Source organism: Lathyrus oleraceus, chromosome 3, assembly GCF_024323335.1.
Source record: "Lathyrus oleraceus cultivar Zhongwan6 chromosome 3, CAAS_Psat_ZW6_1.0, whole genome shotgun sequence".
In the NCBI taxonomy this organism is placed as follows: domain Eukaryota; kingdom Viridiplantae; phylum Streptophyta; class Magnoliopsida; order Fabales; family Fabaceae; genus Lathyrus; species Lathyrus oleraceus.
In genome coordinates, this window is record NC_066581.1 from 173964673 (window position 1) to 173986701 (window position 22029).

Genomic DNA, 22029 nt, shown 5'->3' on the forward strand with positions numbered 1-22029 from the left:
ACATTTGGTCACAATGCCATATTTCCAGTAGAGATCTGCTTACAGTCCGTCAGAGTGCAACTTCAGAACGACCTTCAGTCGGAACAGTACTAGAACATGATGTTCAACGAATTGGGTGATTTGGACGAAGAAAGATTGGTTGCGACCGAAATGCTGATTCGACAGAAGGAACGTGTAGCCAAGGTATACAATAGAAAGGTAAGGGAAAAAACTTTGCTGATGATGATTACGTTTGGAAAGTAATCTTGCCTATGGATCATCGAGATCGAACCTTAGGTAAATAGTCTCCGAAGTGGGAAGAACCATTTCAAGTAACTCGAACATACACTAACAATGCATATGCGATCAAAGAACTTGGTGGGGATCAAAGGGTCTTAAGGGTGAATGGAAAATACTTAAAGAAATATAAACCTATTGTCGCAACCTGAAAAATACAGTGTGCGAAAAAACAACCGGCGAAAGAGAATGACAGGAGAGTCGCCACCGTGCGTTATTCATCCCAAAGGAGGGAAAGGAAACGCTCGAAGTAAACCTGAAAAAAGGAAAGGACAAGACGGTCTCGCAACCAAATCTTGGGTTCGGGAGTCGGTTATGCGAAGGGAAGGTATTAGCACCCCTACGCATCCGTAGTACTCTACGGGATCCACTTTTGTAGTTTTTGTCTAAAGGGTGTGGGTTTACCTAACGTGTTTATTTACTAAAAAGGTTAAGAGAAATGACTCGCGCGGATGTCGCATCCACTGCATACGCATCTCATCTAAATATGAGAATCAGAGTCTTCGTAGCTCGGCTGACCTATGAGTTGGGGGGATGTGTGCTCGCTAAGACATCGCGTCTTATGCCTACGTATCTCATCTGGAATGAGAATCAGAGCAAGCCGTAGTTCGGCTAACTACGGGGTTATGGATTGGGTTTTGGACGAACAACGTTACTACGCAATCTACCGGATGCTCGACCTTTGGAGACTTACTCGCCTGTAGTAGAAGGAGTAAACGTGTTGCTTTGGGTTTTAGGGTTTGGGATGCTCGAGGGCAAAAAGGCAGTCCTTGACGAAGGAACCGCGCTACCTGCAGGGATATGAATACAAAACACAAAACATGTATCTCAAAGTAAAATGTCACCAAGGGGCTCAAACATTGCCTCCTATCGAGGTCTTCCAGCTAAGAAAGCGATAAAGTATGAGAAAGGGAAAAAATTACCACACGGATAAAGATCCGAAGCTATAGCAGCTAAAGGGGCAAGAAACCCTGAAATGTCTCCAGCTGGACCGTCAAAGGAAATCAGTCAACACGAATAATCAGAATAAAACTCCAGGGGGTATCCCACAAATAAAGTGGGAAACCACGCGAGTGTCTCTGCGAAAGCCATGTGAGCCCTCACAAAACTCGACAAAGGGTTAGAGTAGTAGGATGAAATCAAGAGAAAACAATGCCATGGAAACACAAGACAGGTTAGAATAAACAAAATAGGGTAACCCAGAGTTGCCCCTAAATCAAAATGTAACCACATGAATAATTCCATCAAAATTCACAAAAGGCTCACAAAAAGGTATCAAATTCACCCATAATACCTCATACATTTAGAGCATTCAAATAAAAGGCATAAAGATGATGGATATAGGGCAAACCTGATTGGAGAGCTTGATTGAGTTGCGCCCGTGAGGTTTACAAGTTGAGTTCCTTTCAGGGTTTGGAGGTTGCTCTGAACTCTGTTGGCTTTTCTCTCACTATCTTTTCCTCAGGGTTTTGCTTCTCTTCCTTCTTTCTCCAGTGAATCTCCCAGTGTAACTCCAAGTGTGTTTTCCTCTACTGAAACTTCAGTATTTATAGACTGATTTTCGTGGGTAATGGGCTCAAATGAGGGAGACCCAAGTCCAAAATAATTTGTTATATTTTATTTATTTATTTTATTTATTTATTTAATTAATTAATTAATTAATTAATTAATTAATTAATTAATTAAATTATTATTTTTTTTTCGTTTTTTTTTTCTCGTTTTTTTTTTTTCGTTTTTTTTTTTTTCCAGGAAAAATGAAGGGTAAATTTTGGGGTATTACAGCTGCCCCTATTCAATCAACTGGAGACCCGGAAAGAAGATGGCAGTTGCTTTCGTACTTTCGAGGTATCAAGGGATTGAATACAATAAAAGCCCAAAAATTTGCACTGAAGTGAAGTGAAGTAACAATGTCTGTCAGAATCAGCAAAGAGGTGGTCTTGAAAGAAGAATTCGTCTGGTACGGTGAGAGTCAGTTTGAATATCGAAAAAGAATGTTAAACTGGATACCAAAATAAATGGTAACACAGAAATAACCATGGCTTGAATGCCGCTCATCAGTCTGAATACTGGAAAGGATTTCGATCTGAACATCGGAAAATGGGCCTGAATGCCACAAGTCGCATCGACCTGAACGTCGGAACCTTCTTCGATCTGAACATCGGAAAATTGGCCTGAATGCCACTTCGATCTGAATATCGGAAAATTGGCCTGAATGCCACTTCGATCTGAATACCGGAAAACTGGCCTGAATGCCACAAGTTGCATCGACCTGAACGTCGGAAACTTCTTCGATCTGAACATCGGAACACTGGTCTGAATGCCACTTCGGTCTGGATACCGGGAAACTGGTCTGAATGCCACTTCGGTCTAGATACCGGAAAACTGGCCTGAATGCCACTTCGGTCTGGATACCGGGAAAACTGGCCTGAACGCCACTTCGGTCTGGATACCGGTAAAACTTCATGTCTGTCAGCTTTGGCAGAAATAGGAAATGATAATAGAGGCGGCACATGGGCCAATGACACTTGCTGGGGATAACAAAGGTAAGTCATGAACAATCTTCAGTCTGAGTACTGGAAACAACTTCTAGCTTATCACTTGGGATACCGAGAATGTTTTATGCTTACATGCGTATGTTTGAATTTTTCAATGGCGTAATGCTCCATGAAATGCTACGCGATTTGGAAGGATGCAATGCAATATGATTCTACATGCAGGGATGCGAAATGCTGGGTAAAATGCCAAGCCGAGGCAATGGGATCTGCTGGGGAAATGATTATCATCCTCTGGGCTCTGGCCAGGCTGTTGGAGATGCACAGCGCAAAGAACTCTGTGGGGAGATGACTAGCCATGCGGTGTTCTGGCCATACCGAGACTCTGATCGGGAAAAGAATGGCATTGGAAGCCTGCTGCTGAGGAAAGCTACAATGGTTCTGGCAACCACGATTTGTGAGAGATGACTCAGCAGGGGGAGCAAACACTGATACGGTACCGAGGTTCTGCTTCAAGGAAAGAAACCATGGATCTGGCATTGGGATTATCGATCTGGCATCGAACTCTAAGGAGCAGCCACTTCTGCTGGGAAGATACAGTCTGGCACTGTCAACTCCGCTGGGGATATATAGTCTGACACTGTCAACTCTACTGGGGAGTGTATGTCTTGAAACAACCGCTTGGGGAAGGACGGTGGTGAGAAACTGCTGAGGATTGAAGAATCCAACGCTCTGATCAGCTCTGCAGGGTCAAGACACTGAATTCGTCTGTTGGCGACTTCACTGGGGAAGATATTCACGACCATCTGCAGGAGATTTTAAGGAAATGCCCCGAGGGTATCTGTTCTGAATAGACGATCCAAAGCACTTAAAATTTACAGCAATTTTAAATGTTTATTAAGCCTGTACCTGTAAAGCCCTTATGTGTCATGATGCAATGTTTATCAAAAATTCGAACGTCATTTTTGCAAACAAAACAGTAAAATGAAAATGAAAACAGAGATATACTGAATAACATGATTTTATTGATTGAATGGCCTCTGAATAGGCATTTACATTAGGAAGCAATCCCTGGAAAGAGGTAATCGCACAATAGATAAAAACAGAAATTAATCTAATGGCAATGTGAAATGGATTTCTATTGGGTTCCAATTCTGCTATGACTTGCTCGTCTTCAAGATCCTCCAGATAATCAGCCTTCTGAAAGAGTGATTGGATTGTTTCTTATCCTTCAAAAATTTCTAGTCATTGGCACGAGATGAGATTTAGAACTACTCAGAACGCAGTCATTCGCTTAATCCCTAACTTTTGCCTGGATCGCCCTTTTCGGGTTTTCAATCCACCGGGATACCCATTTTTGCCTAAGTTGCCTTTTCAGGTTTTCAACTTACCGGGTGTACGATCTTTTCATTTTTAATCCCTAATTTTTGCCTGAACCTTTTCATTTTCTTGGTTCGTCGGGATGCCCATTTTTGCCTGGACTACTCTTTTTACTATCCAGCGGGTCTATTTTATGCGAAGTATTTTTTAACTGCGTCTGAGTTCACAGGGGAAGTGAAGTTTTCACCATCCATAGTTGCAAGCATTAAAGCCCCACCATCAAAAACCTTGGTGACGATATACGGTCCATCATAGTTAGGAGTCCACTTGCCCCTGCGATCTGTCTGAGGAGGAAGGATCCTTTTCAAAACTAAATCTCCGACTTGGAAACAACGACGACGCACTTTCTGATCAAAGGCTCTCTTCATCCGACTCTGATACAACTGCCCATGACAAATGGCTGCCATTCGCTTCTCTTCGATAAGACTCAACTCATTGAACCTTGTCCGAATCCATTCAGCTTCGTCTAGCTTGATATCCAACAAGACTCTTAGAGAAGGGATCTCCACTTCAACAGGTAGGACTGCTTCCATACCATACACAAGGGAGTAGGGGGTTGCCCTGGTCGATGTACGTACTGAAGTACGGTACCCATGCAAGGCGAAAGGTAGCATCTCATGCCAATCTCTGTACGTGACGACCATCTTCTGCACAATCTTCTTTATGTTCTTATTTGTCGCCTCAACAGCGCCGTTCATCTTAGGGCGGTAAGGGGAAGAATTGTGATGCTGAATGTTGAAGTTCTGACACAACTCCTTCATCATTTTGTTGTTTGAGATTAGAACCATTATCAGTAATGATTCTTTCGGGAATCCCATAGCGACAAATGATTTCTTTCTTGATGAAACGGGCAACCACATGTCTGGTGACATTCGCGAACGACGCTGCCTCGACCCACTTGGTGAAATAGTCGATGGCAACAAGGATGAAGCGATGCCCATTGGAAGCAGTCGGCTCAATCTTTCCAATCATGTCAATGCCCCACATGGAAGACGGCCACGGCGAAGACATCACATTCAGAGGATTCGGCGGTACATGCACCTTATCAGCATAAATCTGGCATTTATGACACTTCCGAGCATACTTGAAACAATCTGATTCCATGGTCATCCAATAATAACCCGCTCTCAACAATTTCTTAGCCATTGCATGTCCACCGGCATGAGTACCGAAGGAACCTTCATGAACTTCCTGCATTAACATGTCCGCCTTGTGTCTGTCCACGCATCTGAGCAAAACCATGTCGAAGTTCCTCTTATACAGCACATCGTCTTTGTTCAAGAAGAAACTGCCTGCCAATCTTCTCAAAGTCTTTCTGTCATTGTTGGATGCCCCTGCAGGGTACTCTTGATTCTTCAGAAAGCACTTGATATCGTGATACCAGGGCTTGTCATCGACTACCAGTTCAGCAGCAAACACATACGCAGCCCTGTCAAGGCGCATCACATCGATCCTGGGAGCATGGTTCCAACGAATTACCTTGATCATGGAGGATAGAGTAGCAAGTGCGTCTGCCATCTGGTTCTCATCACGAGGTATATGATACAATTTTACCGTTGTGAAGAAAGTCAAAAGTCTTCTCGTGTAATCTCTGTAGGGGACCAGAGTGGGCTGGAGAGTATTCCAATCACCATTCACTTGATTGATCACCAGAGCTGAATCTCCGAAGATGTCCAGAGTCTTGATTCTCAGATCAATGGCTTGCTCAATACCCAAGATACATGCCTCGTACTCAGCTTCATTATTTGTGCACTCAAAATTCAAACGAGCGGTGAAAGGCATGTGGGCACCCTTCGGAGTAGTAATGACAGCGCCAATTCCACTACCTCTAGCATTGACAGCCCCATCAAACAACAAAGTCCACTTTTCGTTTGGATCAGGTCCCTCCTCAACAACTGGCTCTTCACAATCTTTCATCTTGAGGAACATGATGTCTTCATCAGGGAATTCAAACTTCATTGGCTCATAATCATCAATCGGTTGCTCGGCAAGGTAGTCTGACAGAATACTCCCTTTGATGGCCTTCTGTGACGTGTACTGAATATCATACTCTGTTAAAATCATTTGCCAACGAGCGACCCTTCCGGTGAGAGCTGGCTTCTCGAATATGTATTTCACTGGATCCATCTTAGAAATCAACAAGGTAGTATGGTTCAACATATACTGTCTCAGTCGGCGAGCAGCCCAGGCCAAAGCACAGCAAGTTTTCTCAGGCTGCGAATATTTGATTTTACAGTCGGTAAACTTTTTGCTAAGGTAGTATATGGCATGCTCTTTTCGACCAGACTCGTCATGTTGTCCCAATACACACCCCATCGAGTTCTCGGTCACTGATAGGTACATTATCAGAGGTCTCCCAGGAACTGGAGGTATAAGGATCGGAGGTTTCTGTAGATACTCTTTTATCTTCTCGAAAGCCCTTTGACAATCTTCATTCCACCTGATAGCCTGATCCTTCCTCAGCAATTTGAAAATTGGCTCACACGTGGTTGTTAGGTGAGAGATGAACCTTGCAATGTAGTTCAACCTCCCTAAGAAACTATGGACTTGCTTCTCTGTTCTTGGCTCAGACATTTCCTGTATTGCTTTTACTTTGTCAGGATCCACCTCAATCCCTTTTCCGCTAACAATAAAACTCAGCAATTTTCCCGATCTCACCCCGAAAGTGCACTTATTCGGATTAAGTCTCAGTTTGAATTTCCTCAAACGCTCAAACAGTTTCTACAAATTCAACAAATGTTCTTCTTCTGTCTGAGATTTGGCAATCATATCGTCCACATAAACCTCGATTTCATGATGAATCATATCATGGAACAGAGTCACCATTGCTCGCTGATATGTTGCTCCGGCATTTTTCAGACCAAACGGCATCACCTTGTAGCAGAAGGTGCCCCATGGGGTTATGAAAGTTGTCTTTTCCATGTCTTCTGGTGCCATCTTGATTTGGTTATAGCCAGAAAAGCCATCCATGAAGGAGAATACCGGGAACTGAGCTGTATTATCCACCAAAACATCGATGTGAGGTAATGGGAAATCATCTTTAGGGCTAGCTCTGTTCAGATCCCAGTAGTCGACACACATCCGTACCTTTCCGTCCTTCTTAGGTACTGGGACGATGTTTGCAACCCATAGCGGATAATTGGTGACTGCTAGAAACCCTGCATCCAACTGCTTTTGCACTTCTTCCTTTATCTTGACAGCCATCTCTGGTCTTGTTCTTCTGAGCTTCTGCTTGACCGGAGGACAACCTTCTTTGAGAGGCAAGCGGTGCACCACGATGTCTGTGTCCAGCCCAGGCATGTCCTGATAAGACCAGGCGAAGATGTCAACATATTTTTGCAGCAATTCAATCAGCCCTTTCTTCACATTGTCTTCTAAAGCAGCCCCTATCTTGATTTCTCTCTTGGCGTCCTCGGTGCCGAGATTAATCACTTCAACAGACTCTTGATGCGGTTGAATAACCCTTTCCTCTTGTTTTAATAACCTGGTAAGCTCTTCAGGGAGTTCACAGTCTTCATCACCCTCTTCTTCAGCTTGAAAGATTGGATTTTCAAAGTCGAAGCGAGCCATAGCAGAACCGTTATCAATAGGATCCGGTGTTGTGCATCTGCATGAGTGATGGTATGTGCTTATGAGTGTGAACAAGAAGTGAAAACTAAACAAAACATTGCCATTTTTTTTATTTTGAAAAACTGCAAAAATAGAAAGACAGGGAACGAAATATTTGAATGCAAAAAGACGTCCTTTATTTATGATAAAAATGCAATTGTCACATAGATGGGCCCTACAATGAGTCATTACGCCCTGGGCGGAACGTAAGACTTGGATATGCATGAATAAACAAAGAAAATTACTCTTCAAGAAGAGTGACTTGGATAATCTCTTCAGAAGACTAATTGTTGATGACTTCACCCGGGATCTTCGGACGCACCCAATTGTCAATGTCACAATCACTATCCCCCTCTTCTTCGTTGACTGCAGAGACTTGACCATACTGAATGATGCCAGCACTGGAGAAAGTGATCGGCCCCTGAAGTGTTGTAGAAGTCAAAGCTGGCTGATATCCAATCCCGAACTTATCTTCTTTCACTGGTAATTCCAACAGACGCCCCCAACCGGGAGCAACACCTGAATCCACCACGGCCCGTGCCTGCTTAAAGGATGAGATAGAGGCACCCGCTTTAACCTCTTCCAGAGACTCTTGGACAGACAAATCTTCAACCTGGAGGATACCTTTGTCGAGCAAGGCCTGGATACCCTGCTGTAGCTTCAAACAACCTCCGCCCTGAGTAGCACAATCCAAACAACCCTTCCCACAACCGGGGAAGACATCGGCCTTCAGCAAGCATCCTTTGATATCCAACAATGGAGTCTTCAACTTCAACACATCCTTAATGGACTTGGCTTCTCCCTCTACCAAATTAACGTTCGCACCACCATGCTGGGGCATGGGATTGTTGACGACATTCGGAGCTGGTGCAAGGTCGATGGCCTTTGAATCTATGAGATCCTGAACTACGTGCTTAAAAGCTTTGCAGTTCTCAATATTGTGGCCAGGTGCCCCAGAGTGGAAGCTACACCTAGCGTTGGCGTCGTAACCCACCGGAAGTCTACCAACAGGAGGAGCCAGAGTGCGCAGTTGCACAAGCTGTAGTTGTTGAAGACTAGAAAGCATCTGAGCGTACGATATTGGAAGGGTGTCGAAACGCCGGTCCATCATCCTTTGCCTCTGTTGATAAGCGGGTCTGTTACCCGGTTGTTGCTGCTGTTGATACTGAGCTGGTTGACGTTGTGATTGTTGTTGTTGTAGTGGTGCTGCAGCTGGAATGGTCACCCCTGCGGCAGTACCTGTTATGCAAGACATGCTAATGAATATGCAAATGCAATGACATGTTTATCAATTCCAAAAGTATTCTACCCCCTTGATTCCAGTCTCACATTTGATAAACAGTGTAAGAAAAGACTAAGCCGTTGATGAGAACCAAGAAAATTCCAACTAGAATCAAGTGGAAGATATAAACCCCACAGAAATAGATAAACATGTGTGAATGATTATGAATGCAAAATGATGTGATGCAACGATGTGAATGCAATGCAGTGGCATGTCAATCAGGATTGCTGTATCTGCTTGAACATCTGTCAGGTTGCACTGTCTGGAGAGAAATTAAGAGTACACCAAACAAAGGTCATGGGATGGATCATGTTATCCTTAATATCAACCACCCATTTTGGCGGATTATGGTTTACACCTTATCAATACCCGAGTTTCATTGATATTAAGGATACCTGATCAGATCAACCATGAATCAAGGGTTTGTCGCAAGTCACGAGCATGGAGTTTAGGTTAAGAACCACCCAAAAGGAGTGTACTAAGGTTTAAACCTGCCAAACATGTTCTACAAAAGGTTCCCATAGTCATAATCCCATCTTTCGGATATTATCAGAGGAACGACTACTCGTATTCCAACAATATTCTCAAGAGAGACTCTTATGAGTGTAGTATCGCGTAACAATCGTATCAAATCTTACATTTGAACGACTTTCGCACTACGTCCTACGAATAGGCCAAGATGGGTTAGGTAAACTAAGGTCCTTGGCTTCTTAGGTCTATATTGGAACAAGTAATGTCTAACCACAACTTACTTATGTGACATTATTGATCTCAACATGACCTCCACCAAGTGAATGGGCTTGCAAGTCAACTCGCTAAGGAATACTCCACACAAGTTGACAGGACTATGCCATTCTCCTATCTTAAGTGCACTCGAGTTCGGGTATAGAACTCATCTCACAAAGATCACCAAGCAGCCAGCCAACAGAAACAGATACAACAATGATATGTATACAATGTAATAAGGTAAAGCAGGTAAATAAATAACTGTACAAAAGCATGAACACCCAATAAACAAACAAACTACAAAAGCTAGGAGGGACTCGCTTAGGGAAGATGGACCAGCAAGAGGTCAACTTCTTAAAATCCCCAGCAGAGTCGCCAGCTGTCGCAACCTGAAAAATACAGTGTGCGAAAAAACAACCGGCGAAAGAGAATGACAGGAGAGTCGCCACCGTGCGTTATTCATCCCAAAGGAGGGAAAGGAAACGCTCGAAGTAAACCTGAAAAAAGGAAAGGACAAGACGGTCTCGCAACCAAATCTTGGGTTCGGGAGTCGGTTATGCGAAGGGAAGGTATTAGCACCCCTACGCATCCGTAGTACTCTACGGGATCCACTTTTGTAGTTTTTGTCTAAAGGGTGTGGGTTTACCTAACGTGTTTATTTACTAAAAAGGTTAAGAGAAATGACTCGCGCGGATGTCGCATCCACTGCATACGTATCTCATCTGAATATGAGAATCAGAGTCTTCGTAGCTCGGCTGACCTATGAGTTGGGGGGATGTGTGCTCGCTAAGACATCGCGTCTTATGCCTACGTATCTCATCTGGAATGAGAATCAGAGCAAGCCGTAGTTCGGCTAACTACGGGGTTATGGATTGGGTTTTGGACGAACAACGTTACTACGCAATCTACCGGATGCTCGACCTTTGGAGACTTACTCGCCTGTAGTAGAAGGAGTAAACGTGTTGCTTTGGGTTTTAGGGTTTGGGATGTTCGAGGGCAAAAAGGCAGTCCTTGACGAAGGAACCGCGCTACCTGCAGGGATATGAATACAAAACACAAAACATGTATCTCAAAGTAAAATGCCACCAAGGGGCTCAAACATTGCCTCCTATCGAGGTCTTCCAGCTAAGAAAGCGATAAAGTATGAGAAAGGGAAAAAATTACCACACGGATAAAGATCCGAAGCTATAGCAGCTAAAGGGGCAAGAAACCCTGAAATGTCTCCAGCTGGACCGTCAAAGGAAATCAGTCAACACGAATAATCAGAATAAAACTCCAGGGGGTATCCCACAAATAAAGTGGGAAACCACACGAGTGTCTCTGCGAAAGCCATGTGAGCCCTCACAAAACTCGACAAAGGGTTAGAGTAGTAGGATGAAATCAAGAGAAAACAATGCCATGGAAACACAAGACAGGTTAGAATAAACAAAATAGGGTAACCCAGAGTTGCCCCTAAATCAAAATGTAACCACATGAATAATTCCATCAAAATTCACAAAAGGCTCACAAAAAGGTATCAAATTCACCCATAATACCTCATACATTTAGAGCATTCAAATAAAAGGCATAAAGATGATGGATATAGGGCAAACCTGATTGGAGAGCTTGATTGAGTTGCGCCCGTGAGGTTTACAAGTTGAGTTCCTTTCAGGGTTTGGAGGTTGCTCTGAACTCTGTTGGCTTTTCTCTCACTATCTTTTCCTCAGGGTTTTGCTTCTCTTCCTTCTTTCTCCAGTGAATCTCCCAGTGTAACTCCAAGTGTGTTTTCCTCTACTGAAACTTCAGTATTTATAGACTGATTTTCGTGGGTAATGGGCTCAAATGAGGGAGACCCAAGTCCAAAATAATTTGTTATATTTTATTTATTTATTTTATTTATTTATTTAATTAATTAATTAATTAATTAATTAATTAAATTTTTTTTTTTCGTTTTTTTTCGTTTTTTTTTTTTCGTTTTTTTTCGTTTTTTTTTTCGTTTTTTTTTTCCAGGAAAAATGAAGGGTAAATTTTGGGGTATTACACCTATGCTATAAGAGATCCAGATCCAAACATAAGATTCATTGATTCTTTAAAAATGTCCCAAAAGGGCATTACAAAATATGGTCGACAGACCTACAAGAGAAATACAGAAAGAATGTAAATTAGGAATCTAGACTTAATCCCCAAACGAGGTTATCTCGTGACTAATCCTATTGTCTAGAGTGAACTTCTTCCCACATAAGAATTTGATTCCAGCCTCAATCTTAAGGGCTCTTTCTCGATGAGATATTCCCCTCAAGACCTCATTGTCGATTGCCTCTTGCACAGGAATTCCTTCAACCGTCTCCAAAGAAGCTTTATGCGCTTCTACCTCAGCAATATTTTTATTCAGTTCATCAATCTGGGCTTGGTATTCGGAGATCTACTGATTAAAGGCTTCCCCCTGATGAAGACACTCTTCCTTCTTGTGTTCAAATTCACCGAGTTCCCGCTCACAAGCCTCACTGGAGTCCCATCGATCTTTGCCTCATTAAGTTTCATTTTTATTTGAAGGTTAGCATTTTGTTGAAGGTTGAGGTCCTTGACGGATTGAGTAAAGAAGGCCTCAAACTCAACGAAGTACTTAACCATCGAGGCAGGAAGATCATGGAGAGAAAGAGAGTCGAGAAATTTAAAAATATCACGAGCAATCTCCCCTTCTCTTTCAAGAGTGCCTAGAAATTCGCCATCAAAGAGTGATGCTTTCAGTTGCTGAAGAATAAAAACAACCTCCGCATGAAGCTCTGAGGAAGCATCGATGGTAGAAGGTAGAGGCGGCGCGCCAGTCGACAAGCGACAAATTTGTTGCAACTTTCTTAAGGCATCAACATGGTTCCTTTGCTTGATAATTCTTGCACTCACACATTTTTTCTCCATCAAAATCACCTCCCATCGGAATCCTCATCCTCCACCACAAGCACTTCTTTGGGTACCTGAATGTTGAGATGTGTGAAGAGGTGATAAAAAAGTCTTAGTAAAAAACTTGTTCAAAAGATGAATAGGTAATACCTGTGGAGGCGGGGTCGAAGGCTCTCGTTGCTTCTTCAAAGGCTTCTCCAAAGTCGGTTCAGCAAAGGGGGCGATCCTCTTTCGACCCTGTTAGCAAAAACTGTCAGTTTGGTATGACACCAAGAAAAGAAGAAACTAAACCAGTTTACATGTACCTTTTTAGGGGCTTCATCGCCTTAGGATTTTGGATTTTTGGGTCAGGGGCATTAAAGGACGGAGGTGAGGCAGTATATCACCGGCGAGAGTGGAAAGTACATCGACCATGTTTTGAAGAAACTAGTCACTTGGGAAAGCATGACTATAGTAGGAGTTCCACCATTCGTCAAAATCAATGGTTGTTAGGAAAGGTTGTTGAAACCTAAAGATTTGGAGTTCGTAACGGTTAGTATATCTACAAAAATGGACGCAAGCCTTGTGATCATCAACTGTTAACGATCGATCGGACCAGAAAATGTCGGTGTCATGAGATACTAAAGGCTTCGAGACCATCTGGCTTAGGTCAAATTGATGAGCCACAAGGTTCGGTTGGTAGCTCATGATACCGAACCCCTTCGACCCTGGTTCAATCCTGTATGATAGCAAGGTAGGAGTCAGGAAAGCCCTCCATATCGCATTTGAATGAGTTGCAATTTTTGGAGAGCTACCGGGAAAGGGATCTTTGGACCATTTGGGGCTGAAGGTTCTGTCAGCAAGTGGTGCCATACCAGGAGAAAATTTGTCCGCTTCGATGAACATATTCAAATATTTCATGAATATACTGGTGTTTGGAGTCTCCTGATAGGTCGTCAAAGCTAGTCTGGCTCCTTCGATCGGTCGATCTTCGTTCAGTCGCATAAGACGCTCCGATACTGTGTATCCCAACGGATACTCAAAGGTAGCATTTAACCAATGTTGTAAGAGACACAAAGGACCCGACAAGTTCAGGGCTTTGGGAATGTTGGCAAGAAGCTTCAGTTTCATAGTTGCCAGCCCTAGAGCCTGATACAAGGAAGCCAATAATAATTTGCCTAAAGATACCTATCGACCCTCATGAATCTGGATCTCCAAAGCAATATAGCTTTTTGCTATCTGTAAAGAACCAGGACAAAAAACGTAGTATGAGAGCCACAAAGTGAGGAAGGCTATATGCTCCTCGTCGGACACTTCGACGGAGTCCTTGTTGTGGTGGTCTTCGATGTAGTTCAGAAGGCTGGCCCGACCAAACGTGAAAGTGTTCTCCGTCGAAAGGGTTGGATCAAAGGTTTCCCCCAGGGGAGAAAGGCCGGCGATTGCCGCCACGTCGAAAAGGGTGGGTGTCAACATCCCATAAGGCATCTGGAACATGTTAGTCGAGCCTTCCCAGAAGTATAGGGCCGCCAACAACATGCAAGGATTGACACGGTGGGTGTACCTTGAGACTTGAATAATGTCGAAGATCCATGCACTCCGCCATTGGTCTTGACGCTTTCGTTGGACCTTATTAAGCCACGCCAGGTATTCCTTGTTGCTATGAGTAGGCATCGATAAAAAAACCATGGCTTTCGCCTCCATGAATCTAACGTCGAGTATGACAGATATGTCGAAAGTAGGAGGAGAAGCAGGTTTGTACTAAGGAAAAAAGGGTGCAGCGGTCTTTAGAGAAGACTTGTGGTCAGAAAGAGGTCCATGGAACGCTAGCAACTTTTTATCAACCACAAAAGGTATCACCATCTGGCGTTTCCAGTTCTTGATAACATCTTCATCAGAAGAGGTGGGTTGAGGAATGCGATTCATACCCTCTTTAGTAGTAAGTTTGAAGACAATGGGATTATGGCCAGTACCATAGGAAATGTTTTCTTTGGCATTAGAAGAGGAAGCCATTGTAAGATGAAGCAGAGGTTTGGAGTTTTTGAGATGCTGGGTGAGAAATTGCAATGCAGAAATGTGTCTGAAGTTTTGAGCAAGAAAATACGTGAATATGGAAGCAGAAGAGTGTGTGAAGAAGGAGAAAAGACTATTTATAGGCCAATGAGGTGAACAGTTGAGCACTAGGTGACTGACAAGTGATTAGCTAGGAAGTAATAAGAAGAGTTAGTGGGTTTTGGTTGGGATCCCACGACCTAGGGTAACTGCTAATGACGATAGAGTGTCTTGGAAATCGTGCGGCCGAAAAAAGTCATAATCACATATGAATTCATGAGTAATGATGAGACATCTAGCCGAAATATGGAACGTTGAAAGGCCAGCTTCTCTATTGAGGTGCTCATGTTGAAGTCAGCCTTTTCAGGGGAAAATCTGTTAGCTGACCAATTTCGGACAGGGGAGAAAGCCAATTTAGACTAGGGAACTTGTCGGAGCACCCTCGACAGGATGGTGGATGCGTCCATAGGCTGAAATTTGTAAGCCTTGATCGAAGTCGAAGGGTTTGAGCGGTGAAGGAGATCGCGGGCACTCAAAGAAATCGTGGGTAGTTATTTGTCAAAATGGGGGAAGTGGACCGATGCGTGGCATCATGAGATGGTTTTGTAACCTCCAGACGGTTATTTTCAACTAGTATTTAAGCCAGTGTTAGGTGAGATTCTAGAGGTTGCATTTTGAACATTTGCAGTAGGGGTAAAGCTTGAAGTATCAAAGCATTTACGAGAAAAGAGTCAATCTCCTCACAAAAATGTACCTTGCCTCCATTTTACATTTAGAAGTCATTTAATCTTACCAAATTTACCTTTTGTCTTTTTTGCTTTATCGGTTATACGTTCCCTTTTCGCCTTACGTTTATCACGCTCCCAACTCATCAAGAGTTGTGTTTACACCTTTTAAACCTTTCAAAAACATTGCTTACCAACAAACCATACACTCAAACACTAAGTCCGGGACTTTGTAGCCGGTCCTGCAAGTAACCCTCTTATAGGAAGGCTGGAGATTGTTGAGCAAACAACAAGTGGATATTTTTTCTCGATAGTCACCTCATTCAGCTGTTGGTAGTCCATACATAGCCGCATATCATTGTCCTTATTCTTCACTAATAACACCGACACACCCCACGATGATACACTCGGACGAACAAACTTCTTCTTAAGCAGATCTTCTAGTTGTGTCTTCAATTCACCCATCTCTGAAGAAGACAACCTATAAGGATTCATCGACATCATACTAGTACCAGGTACTAAGTCTATAGAGAAATCCACCTTGCGCTCTGGAGGCAAATCACTAATATCATCTGGAAGCACTTCTGAAAAATCACTCACCATAGGTAGCCCGTCCAATACAACTTTAGTCTCTGCCTTTATAGAAGCTAATATCATATATAAACGTTGCAGCACCGTCCTTCACGAACTCATTCACTAGCTTAGCCGACACGAACAACTCATCACTAGTATCAAACTTTGGAAATGACACCATCTTGGCAAAATAGTTGATAATGACATGATCGAACTCCAACAAGTTCATTCCAAGGATAACACTGAGATTCCTCAAAGGTAGATACACTAAATCCATAGAAAAATTCTTACCATACATAGTAAGCAGATAATTCAAACAAGCCCACGAAGTGATTACCAGACCCATAGTCGGGTATCAACAATCATGTTCCCATCCATATAAGACAATTTCAAACCTAACTTCTCAGCATAATCAAGCGAAACAAACAAATATGTTGCACCCGTGTCAATAATAACAATCAAAGAGATACCATTTATAAAACATGTACCTCGAATCAAATAGTCAATACTGGTAGTCTCTATCCCAAACAAAGTAAAGACTTTCCCTCCCGACTGTGCTTTCTCCGGATTCTGACAATTGGTAATGATATGACCATTTTTGCCGCAGTTATAACAAATAAGTCCATCACTCATACAATCCACAACACGATGACCTGTCTTACCACATGTAAAGCACCTCATAACATTATTCTTGCACTTATTAGCATAGTGGCCCGACTCGTCACACTTAAAACACTTGACAGAAGCGAGAGTCCTCCCCCCCGCTTGGCTTTTCCTCATTTGTAGCCCTCTACTTTCCTTTGTCAGCTATATCACTATATGGTTTCCCCCTAAACTGATTATTTCCCTTCCTCTCACTAACACTCTTGTAGTGAGCGTAAGCATGGCAATGGGGCGGGTCAAGAATGATTTTTACCTCCCCCAAACCCAAACAGTCCCTCTTCCCCGCCCCAAACCCAAATGGGGATGGAGAATCAAAACCCAAACCCATCCCAAACGGGTTCCGATTTGGTTCGAGTATCCCCGCTCTGCCACCATTCATTTAGTGAAATCAATTTTTTAAATAGAAATATTTATTTTTTTCAAAATAAAGTTACATTACAAATAATAAAATAAAACAATCTAAAAAAATTTCCATATATATATATTTCAAATATTTTAAATAATAAATTCAAATTCAAATATCAAAACATTGACCACATATTTAATATTCTAAATTATCAAAAATAAATAATAATGTACATAATGAAATAAACGGGGTGGGTTCAGGAACGGATTCGGGGTGAGTACTAGTATCCCCATTACCCAACCCATCCCCATATTTTATAATCGGGGAAAACCCAAACCCGAACCCAAATCCAGTCAAAGCGGGTTTTCTCCGTCAATTTCGGGGAGGGTTCGGGTGGGTACCCACAGGTACGGGTTATGTTGCCATGCTTAAGTGAACGGAACGAGCCTTGCAGTCCTCATCATAAATCCGACACTTGTTCACTAGAGTAGGAAACCTGCGAATCTCTTGGTAGCCAATAGCCTGCTTAATCTTAGGTTGCAATATGTTCTTAAACTTAATTCACTTGGATCCCTCCACAGCTGCACCATTGTAATGAGGGAAGGACTTCACTAGTTCCTCAAACTTTGCGGCATACTCAACAACTGTCATGTTTCCTTGCTTAAGCTCAATAAATTCAATCTCCTTCTTTCTATGCACATCTTTAGGAAAGTACTTCTCAAGTAACTTCACCTTGAACACAACCCAAGTGATATCATCACCCAACAACTTCTAGTCTCTGGCGAGTGTTATCCCACAAATCCTCAGCTTCCTCAGACAAAATGTTAGTACCAAACAATACCTTCTACTCTTCAGTATATGACATTAACCGAACGATCTTCTCGATCATTTGAGCCACACCTAAGTACCCTCCGGATCATACCTTCCCTTGAACATTGGCGGATTATTCCTCTAAAAATTTTCCAAACCACAAAACTCATCACTTGCCTGATTTTTTCGTCAGTGTAGTGCCTGAGCCAATGGCTCTAAAGCATCATTAATAACATGATCGTTTCTTCTAGCCATTCTGCACATCATCAGATATAGAAGAAACAATGCATCGACAATGTACACCCACATGTCGCATACTAGGGACTCGACTACCTTACAAAACCTGGACGGACGGACCGACCAACTCTGGTACCACTAATGTAACCCCTTCTAAACTCCACATACATTTATCATATATTTTAATTAAAATCACAACCGCAAGGGTGTCACACACATCACAAACACATTCTACTCCATAACACGGGTTACAACAAAACATTTTAATGCATACATTTGAACTTAGGATGTTTACACAACATCCAACTCATTCGGTACTATCGCAACAGAAACATAATTAAAGCAATTAAAAACCATAGTGCACTCATACCATTTACTCTCAACTTCAACTTTCATAAAAAGTAAAAGAGTTTAAATAAATCAGCTCAATAACCATATCGGTCATAATACTTCAACATAAACATGAAATAAGAAGCTAAACAAGCATTCCCAACCTAATGTTACATAATCAGAGAAAGACACTTCTAATTAAAATGATAAACTAAGAAGTAACTTCAGGAGCTAGCTTCCACTCGCTTCCGTGAGATCTACTCCTGAGTATCTGTACGAGCCCATGTAAAGGAAACATTCAAACATAAGGGGTGAGAATTCATTTTAACAACAAACAGTATAAAATGTAAAATATAGTACATCATCTACACAATCATGCACAATAACATATCACATTCTCACACTCAAATCATCATCTACATCATGCACCATAACATCTCAATTATCATCAATATCATACGTAACAACATTATCATCACACATAGTCATATTTCACACATACATTTCATTCATGCCATACGACTCATAACAACGATAACGACTCATATGCATGAGGTACCATTCATGAACACTCAAGTTTATCTCGCTCATGATCCCTACCTTAGGACCATAGCACACCAAATCGTTATCACCACCATAATTAACGCTACATCGATTCCCACCTAAAATCGACTACTCGCTACTGATCCCCACTATAGGACCAAAGCACATCAAAAATGGACCAAAGCTCGTACACCATGATGTATGACTTTCAACAACATGCATTATCACAACAAGATTCACCAAAAGGATTCCCATACATATCTCACAATTTATGCATCACATCATTCATCATGTGCAACAATCAATTCAGGTTACAACGTTAATAACATCAACAAACAACAATAACTCATCAAACATGATTCCATAGGCATTCATTCATGTTACTTCAGAAAAACAACAACACATCATCGTATAAACATAACAATTCACTAACCAATCATACAAGTCATCACAAACATCTCTACGGTAGATAATTGACTATTGTGAGTGCACTTAGCATTAGGAAGCATAAAAATATTTTGAAATGAGTTAGAAAAGTTTCCATGCATGAAAAATAAGCTTTTAAGAGAAAAACAGTCTATGTGCCGACACATACGTTCTATAGGTCGACACATAAAAGAAATTTTTTCCTATGTGCCGACACATACGAGTTACAGGTCGGCTCATATACCTCATTTTTAAAGCCCATAGCTTATGTTTGACGTGTCGACTGCATGTGTCAACTCATGACCTATACAAGTCGACTCATGACCTATACAGGTCGGCACATGACTTACATAGGTCGACACATACTTTAGTTTTTGTCTAAAATCCAATTTTTAATAATCCAAACACTACCTTATATAACAACAAGTTATTTTACGAAAATCTATCATATTAATCTGAATTCCTACTGCTATCACACCCTAAACTCATATATTATTTTATGGGTTCATGGATCAACAACACATTACAACAATACTATCATATTCATCATCTCTAAATTATCAAATTTCCATCTACATGTCAATACACATGGTTATAATTCATATTATTGCATATAAAAATAGTATTATCATCATCAATCAAAAGAATAACAAATACCCCATATTATTGAAACAATTTCCCACTCTTACCTCAATCCTTAGCATAAAATTCTGGTTTTGATGTGTTCTTCCTTCCTAAATCTTCAAGTTCAACCTCTTGCCTTGCCTTTTTTGTCTATTTTCCCAAGTTTGTACGATCTAACAAAAAAACTCTAACCTTGACTATTTTAAATTTAAATTGTTAGGTTCCTGTCTTTCTAAAATTAGAACTTAACCCCACCACTAATTTCTTCTTACTCTTTGCTCCCTCCTATTCCTTTAAAATTCCATTTTTGACCCGAAATCCTTATTTTTCTCATTTAATTAAATAATCAATTAAATCATTATTATTTTAATTATTTAAAATAACTCTAAATTATTCTAGATTAATCCTGTGGTCACAACCCCTTAATTATTCTTCCATCTCAAGGACACATACCCTATAATCCTATTTCTATAATTCAACAAAATAATTAAAAATTGCACAAACACACAAAGAATTATAATAATTTTATTACTTCAGACAAAAATAAAAACTGGGGTGTTACATGAAGAATTACGACAAATGGTGTAAGCAAATGAATGTGTTGTTTGGCTACCAAGATGTTCTTGAAGATATCAAGAATGGTGTGAATCCTCTTGTCGAAGGTGCAACTAATATAAATAATTTCGAGAAAGTTGGTGATTGCGAATCATCGAAGCAAGCATGGGAAATCTTGGAGAAAGCATACATAGGGGCTGACAAGGCGAATGTGGTGAGGTTACAAACTCACAAACATCAACTTGAATTGATTCAATTGGAGGAGAATGAGACCATCAACGATTTTACGACAATAACCGCTCGGTTGGTGAACCAAGTAAAAACATGTGGAAAAATGATCACATAGCAGTATGTTGTCGCGAAAATCTTGCGTTCTTTAACGACAAGATTTGATAACATAGTCGTATTGATTGAGGAATCGAAGGATCTTACGACAATGAGCAAAGAGAAGTTGCAAAGCTCTCTTGAGGAAGATGAGTAGATAATGGAAGAAATGAATGTTGAAAAGGAAAAGATGGAGATAGCTTTGTAAGCCCATTTCAATGAGAGAGACAAGAAGGTGATGGGAAAGTGTCCCATGAATAAAGGTAGGGGAACTTTCCGAATTCAATAGAACGAGAGTTTGAGTTTTTAACTGGACATAGTAAATTGAGCATTAATTCTAGATCAGGGCGAAAGCAATTTTTAAAGTTAATTAAATTCTGATCGTTTTCAAAAAGTATTTTTAAAAGTTAAATGTGAGGACGAGAGTTAAGCATTTAAATTTAATTATATAATCTAAGTCAACAGAGCGAGAGTTTGAGACGAGGGTGTTTAAACGATTAGTGTTTTCTTAAAAAGAGTTTCTATAGATTCTGTTGTTTTCAAAAAGTGATTTTGGACTTAACCAATAAGTGACAGCTGCGTTAATATAAAGTCATAGTCTATTCAACAGAGCGAGAGTTTGAGAAAAGACTTTTAATCAATAGTATTTACTGAAAAGATTTATTTTAAAAAACCAAGAAACCAACGAAGATTTGATTCCCTAATTACGACGAACTACATACCGATATCCGCTTAATTGATATTTAATCTATATCTTATTTTAGTTTTAACTTTTTCCTCGAACAATCAAAGTATCATCCGCCTTAGCTTTACGAAGTAACCTTAGATAACGGTATATCGATTCATAAGTCCCTGTGGGATCGATATCTTTTAAAACTACGCGATAGAACTGTGCACTTGCAGTTTGTACCCCAAATTCGACTCATAAAGTCGCGATCAGTTACAAGATTCACATGGAGAACAAGGCGCTATGCGTTATGAACGCAAACAGAGTTTTAAACCTAAAAGCTCTTATGGTTGCCAATAGAACTTCAAGGTTGAGTTGAAGATTATGAAGCATAAGTGTCTTGCTACAACAGATAGTCGAGAAGAGTGGATATGGTACTATCGGTTTGGGCATCTTAGTTTCTGAGATCTCAATGTCTTGTAAAAGAACAAAATGATAATGAAGCTACCATTGATCATCATAACTATTAAAATTTG

General features: G+C 41.2%; 1 protein-coding gene across 1 annotated transcript; it reads right to left on the reverse strand.

Moving 5' to 3' along the window:
* Positions 1 to 16020: 16020 nt before the first annotated feature.
* On the reverse strand, positions 16021 to 16748 carry LOC127130281 (uncharacterized). The gene is made up of 2 exons (XM_051059317.1): positions 16306 to 16748; positions 16021 to 16210 (listed from the first exon to the last, which is right to left on the reverse strand). The coding sequence occupies exons 1-2, from the start codon at positions 16746 to 16748 to the stop codon at positions 16021 to 16023; spliced, it is 633 nt and encodes a 210-aa protein (XP_050915274.1).
* Positions 16749 to 22029: the final 5281 nt, after the last annotated feature.

What these genes read in the sequence shown, in the direction of transcription:
- LOC127130281 (XM_051059317.1), bottom strand. Translation starts at nt 16,748, where the DNA reads ATGAGGAAAAGCCAAGCGGGGGGGAGGACTCTCGCTTCTGTCAAGTGT. An exon ending in GATACCCGACTATGGGTCTG is followed by an intron (nt 16,211 to 16,305) that starts GTAATCACTTCG and finishes GAGGAATCTCAG; the next exon opens with TGTTATCCTTGGAATGAACT.